The sequence below is a fragment of the Charadrius vociferus genome, unplaced genomic scaffold (genome assembly GCF_000708025.1).
Source record: "Charadrius vociferus isolate BGI_N301 unplaced genomic scaffold, ASM70802v2 scaffold59, whole genome shotgun sequence".
In the NCBI taxonomy this organism is placed as follows: domain Eukaryota; kingdom Metazoa; phylum Chordata; class Aves; order Charadriiformes; family Charadriidae; genus Charadrius; species Charadrius vociferus.
In genome coordinates, this window is record NW_009661371.1 from 6,841,568 (window position 1) to 6,858,250 (window position 16,683).

Below are 16,683 nucleotides of genomic sequence, written 5' to 3' on the forward strand. Positions count from 1 at the left end.
GGAAAGAGTTGAAGATGACACCAAGATTGAACCCAGGGGTTTTGTGACTCTGAGGTGACAAATAATAGAGCTATTGACAGAGGCAGTGAAGAAAGGGAAAGGGAAAGAATTTGGATAAAGATAATAAACAACCACTTCAGCTCATGTTAATTGGTATATGCACTGTTGGCTTCATTCACAGCAGTTGAGGATATGGCCCGTTGAGTTCAGCTTTAATGATAAGTTTGGGTTGGCAGGGAAATTTCAGGTTAAAATCTCAGCAAAAATAGGCAGAGATGAAAGACTGAGGTTATAGATCCCAAATTCTTGCAAGTGGGCCCATATCTTGGTTCATTGAGTAGTGATGGCAGCTTAGGGAAGATAAGTTGAACAGAAAAACCTGATCCTGAAAGAGAACAGGAAAAGAGAGAAGAAGAAACCCACCAAAAAGGCGAAAGAAAGGTTAAAAAGGAGGAGGAGATCAGAGCTTTGAAAAGCAAAGTATTTGAAAGAATCCTAACAGTGAGATTAACTATAAAAGGAAACCATACAAATAAACCAAGAGGAAAATGAAAAATAAAGTGTGGGTTTGTTTTTTTTTTTCCCACTCAGTTTAGCAGAAAACAGATAAGCATGATAATTTTCTGAGGCAAACGTAATGTAATATAGAAATTGATTGGAACATAAAAATTACTTCAAATAATTCTCATTGTCAGGAAGATGTTAAGATATGTAAAGATTGTATTTTTTCAGTACTGTATCTTTTTGACTTCATATTTCAAATGTTAACATGTTTCAGTGTCTTCTATTCTTTGTTGTATTTACTTACAGAAAACAACACATGCTGTAAATGTCTTAATATATTGACATTACCTTTAAATGATTGCATTTAGGCAATGTGTAAAGAAATTAAAAAGACTTAGAGTTTAGGAGAATACCGAAACAAATTATTTGTCTTTTTCTAGGTAGTTTTCTTTCTTTGTGTAAAAATATAGATCAGGAAGCAAATGTATGTGATATAAATGTATATTTGTCTTGTATTTTCCCAAGGGTTGTAACATGGCATTATAGTCTTCAGATTGGTTTTAATGTCTAAATAAATTCTTTAATTAAATTGAGCTCTTTTTTATTTAAAGCTGTCTTTTGGGGAGATATTGCCTTAGATGATGAAGACTTAAAAATCTTTCAAATTGACAGGACGATTGACCTTACGCAGCACTCCAACGAAAGACTTGGCCATAACACAGGTATGATATTTCAAGCTTGCTTTTAACTTCTTTTTCCTGTTCTTTACTTCTGCATAGAAGGCAATCTCTGTTTTAAATGTAGAAAGTCACTCTAACGTTCTGAGTAATATTAGTTTACATTTTAAAAGGTTATTAAACAATGAGTTTAACTTTGGTTTTGGGAAAGAAAGAGAAAAAGCGAAAACATTAATTTTATTCTGGGATTTCTGATTGAAAATATCTTTTTGAACTGAAGAGCAGAAGCCAGTGGGAACCGTAAGTCCCACTCTGCAGGTGGTCATGTGGGAAAGGAAATTGTACAAAGCTTTGATTTCATCGCTAAGAGTTCCCGATAGCAGAGCCCAAGTGCCCTATGGAGAATACAAGTGAAATCCTGGAGGCAAGACTGGGCATCTTGGGTTACAGCCTCTCCTTTCTCTCTTTTTTCAATTCCATCCAAATCTGTACCCAGATCTAGAAGGAACACAAGAAGGTGCCATCCTTGCTAGAATGTGTCTTGTCTAAAAAGCAACTATTAATCTGTCAAATTTTAATATGTTTGCTTGCTGTTGTTAACATACAGTGCATTAGTGCCAAAAGCTGCAATCTGATTAACACAGGCAGTTGGACATTCAGACAAGAGATATTATTTATGTGTAAATATATATGTGTGTGTGTGAGAGAAAACATAATCTCTGTCTAAATGGATATCTGTCTGATGTCTAAAAATATCTATGCTTTCAGGCTCTGACTTGTAAATTCATAACTGTAATTTGTAAACTTTCAGGTTTTGGTACCAAAAAAGCCAAGATACTTAAGAGAAGTGTGGAAAAAAATGCTATTAGAAAACGTGTATAAGCATAATTAAAATTTATTTTCTGTTAAGCATGTTCTATATGTTCCTGAACTGAGCTGCTATTAACTTGATGGTTCCTGGTATGCGGAAATAAGGATCACTTGGAGTAATGATCAGAAAGGAGTTTTTCAGATCAAAGAAGCAATTTTCAATTCAACATTACAATATTGATATATTTGAAATATTTTTACGCTTCCTAGTTAGGTGTCATGATTAGACTATTTTTATAACAACTTGAAAAATTATTTTGTCTCCTTTTATAGCCACTTGTTCTTTCAAGGCAGGAACGCCTTTGATCATGTCTAGATCAAGACTGGATTTTAAAATGTTAATAGAGTCCGTGGTTTCCCTGCCCCCCTTTTCCCCAAACAAATAGTTTTAATTGGCTTTGAAGGTATTTCAGGCGCTGGCTTTGCTGACAAAAGGTAGAGAGCAAGGTCGGTCATTTCCCCTTTAAGTGGATGCAGTCGAGTGATTTCTTTGGCCTGCTGACTTTCCATTTTCTTCTTGCTTTTCTATTTTTTCTTTTGAACTGCACAACTATTTTTTTTTCAGTTGCTACAGAAAGAATATACCTTTATAAGCTGTTTGTTAATAATATTTACTATTCTATTATTTAATTTTCTTTCCTTACCTGTCTTGAGAATTGTGCATTATCTTTTCCCATGGACAGTACCCTATTCAGGACATTGAGTCATCTTATTGAGGATTACTAATGCATTTGGGTCAAATTTTTCTACCTTTATTACACAAGAGGAATCAAAGCAACTGCAATGGTCAGTGGGACTGGACTTTGGAGAACAAACTGCATAAGTTAATGATTTTGTAATGGTTCTCAGTGAACCCTCAACATTCTTGAGTTCTCCAACCCTGTTTCTAGAAAAAAAACAATTTTACACTTTACATATGTAATTATTTTTCTAAATTTACAGCATTTTGATGCATAAACTACGAATTTAGCCTATTTTTGCAAACTGCACAGCCTAATGTGCTTTTTTTCCCCCCTCTAATTTCCAAAAGAGTAAATTGCCAACAACTAATTAGTTAATATTAGGTAGCAACGGGAAAAGGAACTGAAATGTCTGTACAAGAGAAAACAAATTCATATTTTACCTTAGTTGCAGACACGATGACAATTAATTAGAAGCTTAGTTTCTGAGAACTTTGTGTTGACCTTCGCAAGCTAAAGGTGATATCAGGTAGAAAGGTCGGATACTTGGGTGTATGCTAGCAAGATGGAGTTGCAGAGTCACATTTTCATTGCAACTCCCAATGAAAAATCCTGAGGCTCACAGGCTCTGATTGACATTATGCGACTATTCCTTTTGGTGAGGATTATCTGCCTGGATTTGCAGGGTCAGATACTTAATCTGTGAGCCTTCTCAGAGTGTGACTCTGTCATTTTATTTGTCATTTTGTCCAAGCAACACACACAATCATTGTAAACAGAAACGACAGTAAAGCTGATAAAATTTTTATGTATATATTATTATGAGTTCAAATTGCTGAAAGTATCCTCCTCCTCCTGCCTGAAGTATGAGAAGATGCATCAAATATAATTATTTTTTTTTAAACATTTTTAGACTGTGGCTTGGCAAGGCTATATATTATTGATATAAGACAGATTAGCTATGTGAGATACTTTTTCTTCTTTAGTTTTTCACTGAAATGAGATACACAGGCTGTGTTAACACAGAAATGATAGTTTAATATGTTTTTCTAGAAATAATTATAGTATAATAGTTTCTTTAAGTAAATAATGGAGTTCTTGTTTTTTTCTGTTATGTCTGTGACAGTTAATGCTTTTATGGATTTTTTTAATATTTGTTTGGAATCTTTAGCTATATGCCTTTTTTAATAAGATGAATGTTAACACGAGATAAAATTACATTAATGATCATCAATACAAGGAATGGAATTATTATATTCTCTGTAGTACATATTATAGTGTTGGAAAGGAATGTGTTGAACTATTACCTCATCTATCTAAAATGTTTTAAAAAATTTGGAAAATTTTTCTCAAGGGAGCTAGCAACTATGTGACAGTGTAATCCAAATAATTAGGCACATTGTTATTCACTGAGCAGCCACACAAACTCATTTTCCTTATATGGAACTTTCTCATCTGTAATATGATTTTGAGTTGTTGTTTAATAAATATATTTTCCTCATGTATATTGAAAGTTTTTATGGCAAGTTGGGAAAGGTATTTTTAGAGGTTTCAATGGTCCTTTTATTGTTTAACTTTTTGCTGTTGTAAAAGTAGTTTGAAAGCTCTCTTGTCCTATAACAAATACTAAATTTTAAAATACAACCTGCTACAAACTCCTGAAAATCACAAAACATTCTGAACAATTCTGAATGGTTTATTGACTAGTGCAGTATTACCAGTGTTCGTTCTTCTGGTTTACTGGTTGTTTGCGAAGGCACTTGCAGCCACAAAAGGATTACAGGTGAAGAGAGTATGTGGCAGATGCATCAAAGGTACACATTCCTGTAATGTGTTGCACTTCTCTAAATGGCATGGTAAATGTTAAAATCAGTTACTTTATTAGCTTAATTTTTCTTGCTCATTGATTACTGAGATGACACAGACATATAAGCCTGTGAGGTCTTACTGCAATACGCACCAGCATGTGATATTTCAAAGCCTTTAGAATGCATTGGACATCTATTTGCACGCTGACAAAGGAAACCAAATCTTTCATGGTAAAATCAGCCTTGTTAAGTTTGTATCAGTTTTGTTGTGGGTTTGTTGGTTGTTTTTTTTTTTCCCGATGAAACTTTGTGTGTTTGCTTTCCCTCTTTCCCCTCCCTTGAAATGAGAAGATTATGGCATGCATTCAGGAAATTTCTGTGAGAGTAAGGCTTTTAGCTGTCAATCAATATGGGTCTGGGGATGTCAAGGTCACCAGGAAGAAAAAAAGCTCCAAATAATAATTAGATGATGTAATTGTCATGACTTGTCTGAGTTACAAAGACATGTTGGCTTACATTCTGGAATGCATATTAGAAAATTTTTCAGCTAAAAATGTGTTTTTATTTCATTGTCAAGAATACTTGAAGAATTTGTATGCGAGTCATTGAAGAATGTTAAATTTCCTTTAAGACACATTGCAGTTTTTATGGGGTATTTTCTGATCTCTCCAGGCTATATATAGTAGCTGTAGGTGTAAGATACAATGTGTTTAACTTTTGTAACATTCCTTTTTTATTGTTGTTGTTTCTTTTCTTTTTAAAGGTGGCTTTGGAGAGCATGGGATGTCAAAAAAACGAGGTGCCCTCTATCAGCTTATAGACAGGATAAGAAGATTTGGCTCTGGTATTTTCACTGTTTAAATTAGCAGGTTGCCTGATGTGATAATGTATCATGAACATTAATGATGATAGTACTTTAACGCTTTAAAGCCTTTCTGTATTACTATTAGCATAAACAAACCATAAAATAAGTAGTACAAGAATAATAATGAAGAGATTAGAGCTTTGTTGCATTTTCTTACAGGTCTGTTTCCAGCATCAAATCTGGAAGCTAGAATATGTAGTTTTAGGTCTCATATTAAAAATTCGGTAGCTTTTTAGAATGGCTGTGTTCAGTTATCAGTTCAACTGATATCAATACCATGTCTTTTCAGTACAGGTAGGCTATGCCGCATGGCTGCTAGGGGTTTTTTTGTTTGTTTTTTAATGGCTTTTTTTTTCCTGGATCCAGTTGGGGTATTCCAATGGTTCATACTGTGTTTGAAGCGTTTATGGTGCGTTACACTGAACAAACACGTTTTTATACTAAGCATACTCTTGTCAGTATGAACGTATATATATAAGTGGAATATATAAGTGGAATCCCCATTAATACTGGTTGAGTTTACTCACCATATTTGATGCAAGGACATGTCACTTTACTGGCATGAAACCTCAACCTCAAAAAGGAAAATATGTGAAACTGCGTTGTAATCACACCACATTATGTCTAAATGCATCACTGCATATCTTGTAATATTAACCAGAGCACAGAAACTGCCTTTGTAGAAGTGCTCCTTTATATAATCTTAATTCTTTATAAGAGAATTACAATTTTCGTGTTGCATAAATGCTTGTCATCTTTTGCATGAAATTTAGCATAAATTTCTTACTGGTATTTCAAAAGAAGGTTGACAGAAAGAATTGTGAATGGTAAAACATCTGTATTAACATGAGAAGTCATTCAGTAATGACTGCATATTAAGCATAACAATAGTTTTTCTGTAAAGTTTCTACCTGTGTTGTAGACTGTTGTGTAATTCTAATTTACACACTTATTTAATTACAAGGATAAGTTATATGCTTTACCCAAGTGTTTTTTTTAAACCCTGAAGTTTTCTATATCATTCTGGATATAATTTAAGTTACGTGTTGCTTTTTACGAAGGCAGGTTATTCTTCCCGTGTATCAAAGGCTTTCTCCCTGCCCTGTGCTTTAGCTTCTTCCTTTTTTTTTTCCTTCTGCTCTCCCAGCCCTGGGGCTATGCCAAGGTACCCTGCCGTGATCCTGCCCTAGAATCCTCCCTGATTCGGACATAGCCGTTAGCTCTTAGGTGGCACTAGTATCACCAAGGATACTGGGAGAGGGAAGGTGTACTCTCTAATGAGGGATAATACTTCAACTCCACTGAGTAGGATTTGTTGACCATCTTTCAAGTGATCCGTTTTAATCAGCTGCCCTGATGTGCACAGTAACTTATAAATTGCTTCAGGGGAAGCACCTGTCGTGGTGTGCAAGTCCTTGTCTAACTATTATCCTCTTCTGTTTTCACAGTAAATTTCAGCTGATTTGGGAAAGATTTGCCTGTAATGGAATGAATGGTGAAACTGTGTAAATAGTAGACATTTTTTGGTCTCGTAAAGAAATTCCAGCCATGAGTAATACTTAACCATAGGCTTCCAAAAGCTTTTATAAAAAAACGTATATTTGCATCCTGAAGTATTGTAAGGTTACTATCAAAATGAAAGTCGCATTTTAATCTGAAAATGTATCTTCTAGTAATAGCTACAGGTGGAGGAGATCAGAGGGACAAATGACCCTCTCTGACTTTTTCCATGTGTATACAGCTTTGCAAATAATTTTTCTATTTTTCCTTTGTAATTTCTGATAATAAAAGCCAATCTAATACTTTAAGGACTTCTTTCTGTCCAGTGCTTTAAGGGTGGTCCTGCGCTTGCTTTTTCCAGATCTTGCAATAAAAATGAAAGGGACGGTGAATGCCTTAATTACTTTGGGACTGTCCAAAGTCCGTCCTTCTTTGCTGGAAAAACCCAAATCTATTTATTAAAAAAAATGTACACAGGGAGTGTGTTTTTTTTTTCTAATTATTACAATTATTAAATGAGAGCATTTAGATAAAATTATGCAATGTGCCTTCAAGATGATAAATATATGTGCAAATTGTTACTCTAGATACGTTTGAAAAATGGAGATTTAGACTTTTCCTTTCAAGCATTTCTCAGAAAACTAAGTAATGATAGACTGTTGCATAACAGCAATGTCCTACTTTTAAAGGGCATAAAGAAATAATCTGAATTTGACCTGCTGGAAAATAATTGTTCTCTTTTTTGTGTGTGTGATCTCATTCAGTATTTTAATTATCATTACAGGCTTTGAGCAAAATAATACATCTAAAGGAAGAACTACTGTAAAATTCTCAGGGAAAAATGAGAAAAACCGATTTCCCAGAGCTGCTACATCACGAACAGAAAGAATATGGCCAGGGGGTGTCATTCCATATGTAATAGGTGGAAATTTCACTGGTAAGCTTTGTGCTTTGGATGGGGAGAAGGAATATGATTTTTTTAAATTGCTTTTATTTTTTTTAAAGTCAAGTCATACTATAGAAGTCGATAGAAGGGTTTCAGTTGGATCAGGCTTGAAGTACATCTGTTCTGAAAATATTAGTCATACTTCAAAAAAATTGTTCCCAGAAGCAAGCTACATAATAAAAATATATAACTGTTTTAGAAAGGAAAGGCTCTTTTCTTTGTCTGATATTTCTTCTTGCATGTTTGTTTTCAAGAGCCTCAGTAACAGAATGTTGCAAAATCTGTTTCTAAAAAAATGCAGGATATTTAGCACAAGAATATAACTTATTTAACTGGTGTGACATGTATTCTGCTAAACTGATTTCACTCAACAGACTGACTCAAATGTGTTTTTTAATTCCTCAGTTTGGTTTTCAGATGGGTACACACAGACATTATATGTGACAAGAAGAAAGACTGACTTCAAAATGTATAGAACTCTTAGTAGAAAACTGTAGAAAAAGTTTAAAACATATGTTATCCCTGAAAAATGTAAATGGATCAATATCAATGTGGATGTAAGAGGTAATTTAAAACAAAAAAGGAGGGAGAAAAGCAAAGATGGATGGGAAAAGATATGTAATAACATCTTATTTATTGTGCACGATAATACAGGGAACCAAAAGAGACACACAAATGCTCACACATTGTATGTTTATGTGTATAGAGAAAGCGAAGTCATTCCTTTCAAACTGACAGCTACAGCCAAACTTTTAGTTTGGGTGTTTACATAGGACTTTACCGAATGTGACCTTTGCTTTAGGATTACCATCTTCTGAAATAATGGTAGTAAACTTAATGAAAGCATATCATGTTAAACATTTTACCTGTTTCATAATGAAAGATAAATTCTAAAGCTTGGCAAACATTGCTTAAAGATAAAAGAAAAGGGCAAGATGGGATGAAATAACCTTTAATTTTTAGGATCCTGACATGATTTGAACTTGATATTTTTATGAACTTTGAGAGTTTGTTGTCTTTAAGTTTAAAAAAGTATTATTTGGGTTTTTTTAAATTATCCTATGCTGTAACATGCATCTTTGCAAAATTCTGCAAGGTGGATTTACTTCTGCTAGCAAATTCATGCCAAATAGTACTGTTCTTTGTGGATTTCCAGCTCAGAAGCAGTACAGCTATATTCTTAGACACTGCCTCTAAGTTAATAAGCCTTGTTTTTTGTCAGGCAATGAAATTACATTGCTTATACTATCTGGAGTACTGTATACTCATTGGCTTTGTGTTCTGTGGTGAGAACTGGCCTGGCTGCTGCTGCATCTAGGGTATAGTTTTGATTATTTCTGAATGTGTTTCTCGTTCCTAAAACAAGTATCTAGGTATTTATATATAGTCTTGTATCAAATGAGGAATTTCCCCTTTTGGTGGATCATTTGATTTCTGAAAGATTTTGACGCAAACAAGTGGAGAATGGTCCCTGTTCAAGAGAGCATTATTAAAATCAAATGCCTTGACAGGTATGCCTGCTACAATGGCTTAGGTTAAATTGGTCTCCAGATTTGAAGGCTGTAGGATTTTTTTTTTTATTACTATTTTTCTTCTGGCTACATAGCTAGGATCCAGGGTTCCTCTTTTTTTCTTTTTCTCTCTTCACTTTTTCTTGGTCCACTTGATAATTTCCTCTGGGGAACTGCTTAGCAAATATTATGCTAATGCAGATGCATAAGCAACACTATATTTCTTCTGCTGTCTTCCTCTGGTGTAACATAGGTGTGCTTTTTATTGCAGGTTTTATGTTTGCTAGAGTATGTCAGGCAGTATTGGTCCCCTTGCAGGCAGATGTGGTGTGATGACCTGATGGTCTGAGTATCCCTTTAATTGGAGTCTGGCAGTACATGGGTCTGCCGGGACACAGGACTTTGTGATCCAGTGACTCCTTCCAGGCCTATATTCCTAGTATTGAAATCTGATTTTAAGGAACAAGACAGTTAAAAAAGTCTCTTATTTCATCTCATACAATTATTCTTCCAGGCACCCAGCGCGCCATGTTCAAACAGGCGATGCGGCACTGGGAAAAGTACACGTGCGTTACATTTATTGAACGAAGCGATGAAGAAAGTTATATTGTATTTACATACAGACCATGTGGGTAAGTGTGTACGTATAGTAACAGATACTTGTGCTTTCAGTGTTTGGCCATGTTTGCCAACTTTGCAGTTATAAGCAAATATATACTTCACAGGAAAATGAGTAGATAGTTACTGTATTTAAATGTTACATGTGTTCTGCTTGGCTTTAGCTTCATTGAAAGCAGTATGTATAGTAACTTTTTGAAGTTATGCCTCTTTTGTTTGTTTCTAGATAAAACGATCTTGCTATATATGCGCAGATGTGAGACTTTTATATTTGGCTTTCTGTCATGCTTTTAATATTTATATGTATTGTTCTAAGGTATTTCAGGCTTATCGTTTGTTTATTCTTAGATTTCTCCACGTCACATGTTTACTGCTGAATTATGTATGGACATCTATCCCATATTCCTTTTCCAGATTAATTGTTGTTAATTTTAACTCTTCTATTGTTAGACAGTCCTTTCCCAGATCTGTTTAGCCACCAAATTCATGACCGTTTTGCAAATTCCTTCTTCCAGGTCACTGGCATGTAAAAGTGAACAAAACAAGTTTTATTACTTATTAGTGTAGTTTTTGATTAATCGCCGTGTTCCATCTTCAGATATTTCTGCTCAGAAGTGCCTGATTCATCTATGTTTGTTATATATTCCACTCAGAATTCTTAATTTTAGATAGTGACCAGTGAACTTCCCGAGTGCACCATGTTCATTTCCCAAGAAGAGCGCTCACTACCTGTGGAAATACTGTACTTCTGATAGCCACCTTCCGTTTGGGTTGTAGGCTCCACACTGAACAGCTCTGTCTTACTGACTTCCTGATCAATGAACACTTTGCATGCCTACTTTTGAATTTTTATGGGATAGGGTTGTGAAAAGAAGTTTTGGGACCTCCTTGCATTGCAGAAGTGATCCTGAATGTACTTAGTTATAGCCCATAAAATTACATGTAGACTTACTTGTTAAATTACCCCTGACATTATTCTGAAGGCACAGGACGAGGGAATATAACCCACTCCTAGGCTATTTTAAGAAAGGTGTCACGTTTGCCTTGGAGTTTATTCTACAGGTGTCCCTGCAAACTTGCCTGTTGTGCTCTTGTGCTCCTGTAGGTCTGCTCTAGACCCCTGTTAGAAACAGTGCCAAATGAAGTGGACTTTTGTTTTGACTCAGCATGGCCATTATTTTAGTTAATGATGCAACCTATAAGATAGGATTCAGGGATACTGACATGAAGCTGGAAGAGAAATGGGAAGCAGAGAATAATCGTGATGGTTCCCTGCACTCACAGAGCTAGAAAGCAATGTGGATTTAAACAGAAGAATGTGGAAGATGTAACTGATCTTAGGTGCTTTATAAAGAGGAATATGGGGATATGTACAGAGACCTTGGTGTCATGAAAAGTAAATTCTATAACTTCAAAAGACAAAATCTCTCCAGCCAAAGCACTATTTGTTAGGCTGGTTGATGCTTCATGAGATCAAGTCACTTCAGGGTGAAGGCTGGATTATAACCAATTCGAACCAGAAAGTGGGAATATACTCAGTATCTATCTTGAAAGTCACCATTATCCTTTACAGTTAATATTGTTTTATTGGTGGGTACTTTACAAATTACAAATAATTTACAAAGGCTGTAACAAGTTTAAAATTACTTTTTTTTTTTTTTTGGGTCCTGAATCCGTAAACCGTTTCAGGAAGAGCCAGATAAATAAGAAAGTATCTTCTGTGGGTGAATAGGAACCACTGTGCACTAACCACCAACATACCGTGCTGATGCAGGATTTTCCATGGAAAGATCCCAGACAAAAGTGACACCAAACCATCTGCAAATACTGTCTGCTACATGGCCAGTCACATTGAAATTAATCTCAGTTCTTTCCCATAGCACCCTGCTGTGTTGGTTTGTTAGCACATTGTGTCATTATTGTTTGCAGTACCATGGCAGCTAACGTTCACAGATGAGGGAGACTTTATTGAACTTAGCACTGTTCGTATTAAGAACTAAGCGATAAACCCTGCCCCAAAGAGCACTCAGTCAAAACATAACGCATTTAATGAAACAGAAAGCAGATATAGTCGTATATGTGGAAATTCAGGTGGCAATATCTACAAATGTCTCAGATGCCAGCATTAGCGCACTAGCAAGTGAAGTGTTATTGAGCCTTTGTAAACATTAAGGATATTTTGCAGAAGCGTGACGCATTACTTGGTGTAGCAGTTCATGGGAAGCTCATCCCAGAAGGGCTGTGATGAAAAGAGCGTATTTGATATGTCGCAGCTGGTTATCAGAGATACATGACCTTCCTAAACTTGAGGGTTTATATATGAGTAATGAATGAGAGATAAGTTTTGATTATCATAGCCCCATAGGACTGCAAGGGATCTCAGAAAGATATCTAATGTATTCTTAAGACAGAAGGAGCTATACCTAAGTCATTGCTACGATATGCTTGTCTAACTTGTTTCCAAAAACCTGCAAAAATGAATACTTCACAGCCTGCTAGGAAATGTATTGCTTCAGTATCCTAAATACAAGAAATGTAGGAAGTCAGGGGCAGTATTATTGGTCATAGCTAAACCAGATATTTCTTGCTGCAATTGAAGTACATTAACTTTTTTTCCTGCTCATCATGGCCATAGAAAATAAATTATTCCTCTTTCTTTTTTGAAGAAATCTATTATATACTTTGAGTCTGTTATTATGTCCACCCTCAGTTCCCTTTTCTTCTAGGCTAGAAAATGCCTAATCCATTTAATCTTTCCTGGTAAGTCGTGTTTTCTAAGCCTTTGATCACATTCTTATTCTCTTTGGATTCTTTTCAGCTAGTCCACATCTTTCTTGAAACTGGGGACCCAAAACTAGGACGTTTGTCCAGATGAATCATTACTTCTGCTGAGCTGGTGCTGGAGCTAATTCATGTATCTTGTAGTCTCTCCTTCCACTCAAGTACCTAAGCATGATGCCTTCCTGGTTCTCAACGGCTGCCACATTCGACTCATGGTTGGTTGGCATGTGACTCCAAATTAGAGCCAGGGTTCTTTCCACGGCACTGATGCGCCATCACTGGTTCCAGCGTGTGCCATGTTTTGCACATCTCAGGACACCAAATAATGCTGTATTTCCCTTTTCAGATGTCTTCTCTCATCTGCGAAAGTTGCTAACAATTCCAGGCTTGTCATCATGGTATTTAGAAGTCTTTTCTCAGACTGCAAGTTTAAAGAGCGTCTTCTTTATCTTCACTTCATATAATATTCCAAGCAGCTTTATACCGCCCTTGATACCAGGGTTCTCTTGCTTGTTTATGGGTAGCTTGAGTGGAAAAATGTCAAAGCTTTACAGCTGGATCCCTCCTTCCCATCAGAATAATTTCATCTGTTGCAGTCTTAAACTATAATTATTTGTCATCACATCTTGTTTATTTAACCTGATTTTGAGAACAGTTAATTATTGAAATATTGTTTCTTAGTACAGCTGAAGCACTTAGTAGTTTGAAATTTTGTAATTACTGAGTTATTTGTACCCATTAGCTGCAGATGTGAGAATAACGATATAGTATTAAGATACGAGTGTTTATGATTCTTCTACCGGAGCCATGTACATTGGCATTAATATCTATTACAGCAAATATTTATGCAGCTAGTTGATTTGGGCAAGTAAAACTCTAATCTGTAAACAGGTTCAAAACAGTTTGTTCGCTGCTGCTTCTCTATCCATATGTTTCTTCCTATCAGATAGGAAGTGCCCGAAGACACAGGCAGTATACTTCCCTGTATGCAAAGCCAAAAAAGGGGTCAGCAAACTGGAATGGCCTCTAGTCACATGGTCTTAATAAATATTACTGAGTATAAGATCAAGCTTCTTTTTATATAGCGAGACAAAAAAAGAACAATTAGTCATATTGTTCTGGCATCTCAGCATGCCTTTGATCTGACTTTGTGGCAATTTTTGCGCTCCAGCAGAAGACTTAAGTACTTTTTATGACAAACTTCAGATGACTTATTACAATCTACTGCTGTATCCTCTTGTATGGGTATTTGACAAAGCTGTCTGAGATACAGGAAAATCAGGTCTCTTTCATGTGCTTCTCCAAACATTGAAGACTGAACAGCTTCTGAATGTTTTAATGTTTTTTGAACTTGCTAGTATATCAAATAGACATTACAGGCAAGTTCTTAAAGTTGGTGAAACTGGGAAATTCATTGCCTGAGGTACACTTTTGTAGCATTTTTTATCTTTAAGAAGGATTACATGTTATAAAAGGTGCTCAATCACTTTTATGGAATGAGAAGAAATTCAGAGTTGTACTAAAGAATCTGTTGCATTAGAGCTGACTCATGCTTTCAGGTGGTCATTAAGTCTAGCAGCTGGCATTTTTCCTGCTCACAGCAGTTGCCACAGCTTCTCTGCCGCTTGTGGCATGGCCTGCAGGATGGGTGGGTGTGAGCAAGGCGCAGGTGACCAGCTGCCATAGTCTAAAACACATAAACTGAATGAGGGGTGATTTGTGTTAATACACTGGGATAGGCAGCTGTTAACTGAGGAATGGACTCAGTTGGCTCTTTGTTGTAATATTGGGATGGTCATCTCCATTAGCTGGTGAAGAAGCAGTAGCCACTTCGGTCATTGCAGCAGCTCCTCTTAGGACAGTGAATCAGAACATTTTGTAACTACAAGTATGTCGATCCCTGACAATAAACAAATTCATCAAGCCAGGTCATAGTCCATATCTCCTTTGTACAGAATGAGTTATATTTGTGATTGAAAGAGGCGTATTTTCACCAAGAAGAAAGCCTCTGTCTCTTGAGTGAGATTTTGTTCATGAATTTTGCAAACTGCTTTCTCTTGCTTTGTGGTGATATGCAGTCCTAGTATGCTTATGACGTTCTGCAGTTTTTAATCCACAACTGCATACAGTCAGTGCCTTGGCAAGCTGATGTTGTGGTCTATGAGGATTTTTATGTTACCACGTTCTGAAGAGTGCAGCTTTTTTAAAAAGCGCAACATTGACCCCACCTGATTATCTCTTCCTTCACATTACTTCAAGAGCATTTTTGACAGTAGCTGTATTACTTAAAAGAATGAGCATATTATTCCAGTCATTTCACTTTCTCTCTGTCATTTGCTTCTCTTTGCTTACCATCATTGATCAGCTAGACCGATTAAATGGAATTAGAGATTCATAAATAGTTACTGTCTCCAACTGCTTTCTGGTGCAATAAAGATTAAAGAGTTGAGGAGCTTTAAAGGCTGCCAGCTGACTCCATTTTAAGGGCCATGACAAGTGCTAATACAGCAACAGAGAAGTCTTGGCCTTTTGCCAAACACACCTGGGGTCAAACCCATGATATTGCAAATTAATCTTCTTCATACATTTATTTATATATTTTAGTTTTCCTTACCCTTTGACTCAGTGAAATTGTTAAAGTGATGAGAACCTTGTAGCTTAATTGGATGAATCTGGTGTGCTTGACATGACGCTCAACTTAGCAAATCCTATGAGTGTGCGCTGCTGCTGTTATTTTAAGACTCGGGTGTTAGTTCTGATTTTCTTTGGTGTGTAAAGAAACACTCTATAAATTTGTTTATACTTTCTGGGAAGTACTTGAAATCTGTCAAGTAACCAGGGTAAGGGAATTACCATACTCATCTGGCTGCTTGTTTTTAGGAGCAGGACAGAGTTAAAAAAATAATTCTCAGTGTGGTGGGTTTCAGGTGTTCAGTGTTAGACAGCCTAGAGGAATTCTATGTAAAAAAAAAAAAAAAAATCACATTTAATTTTTTTCTTCTAAAAAGAAAACATCTTTCAAGTGTGTCAGATGAGGTACCTAAATTCACTGTGCACATTTGATAATGCCCAACTTCTCTTGGTTTTTGATGACTATAATAGTAAAATGTCAATCGATTTTTGAAAACAACTAAAAATCTCTGATTTATGAAACACCTCTAAAAACTTTCAGATGTGATCTTAAGCACCTTTGTTTTTGAGAAACAAACAACTTTTTAGTATTGTTAATTGTTTAATTGGTTAATTAGGTATTTACGTTATTTTCTTGTAAAAACAAATTGTATTAATAACTTAGCGTTATGCTAGCCATTTTGGTGTTCTGCTATTATTGCACAGCTATTGCTTGCCCTTTTTCAAGTTATAGCACACAGGCTTAAAAGGCTAAACCCTCTTTTGGTCCAAATTAAGTAAAAAGGACAGGAAGAATAATTAAATCCTTGCTTTATTCTTTTGCCCTTGTTGTGAATAGTGTCAATCAAAGCAGAGCTGGAGATGTTGTGGAGGGTACTATTTGGAATAATTATTTATTATTTTTTCACTTTTTCCTTTATCTCTCTTTGTCTCCAAAGTGTCACTGTGCAAAAATCATATTGAAAATCTATGGAAATTTTTAAACCACCAAATATGGTTTTGCTAGTTGAAGCATGTAATGTACACGAAGTCAACAACATAAGCATGCTAAAACTATTAAAATTGTATTAAATGTTCTACAACCTACAGTCTTAACCTATTGATTTGCTTTAAGCTATAAATATTTATTAATGTTCTTTATAGGGAAAAATTGCAATGCAGAACTAGAGTTTCCACACAATGATAAACGTGAAGACTCAGCAGAAGTGTTTAAACTGTTTTAAACTAAAGGATTTGTTCTGCCTTTTCGTAATTATGTGTGGTTATCCTAACTTTGTTCTCATCAACCTCTT

General features: G+C 35.6%; 1 protein-coding gene across 1 annotated transcript in view; it reads left to right on the forward strand.

The window, feature by feature from the left end:
• Positions 1 to 16,683, forward strand: part of TLL1 (tolloid-like 1) — a 139,334-nt gene that overhangs the window by 60,297 nt on the left and 62,354 nt on the right. The window contains exons 2-5 of the mRNA XM_009893731.1: positions 1,116 to 1,226; positions 5,303 to 5,383; positions 7,689 to 7,841; positions 9,876 to 9,993. Coding sequence (XP_009892033.1) covers positions 1,116 to 1,226; positions 5,303 to 5,383; positions 7,689 to 7,841; positions 9,876 to 9,993 — 463 coding nt within the window. The remainder of the gene's footprint in view (positions 1 to 1,115; positions 1,227 to 5,302; positions 5,384 to 7,688; positions 7,842 to 9,875; positions 9,994 to 16,683) is intronic.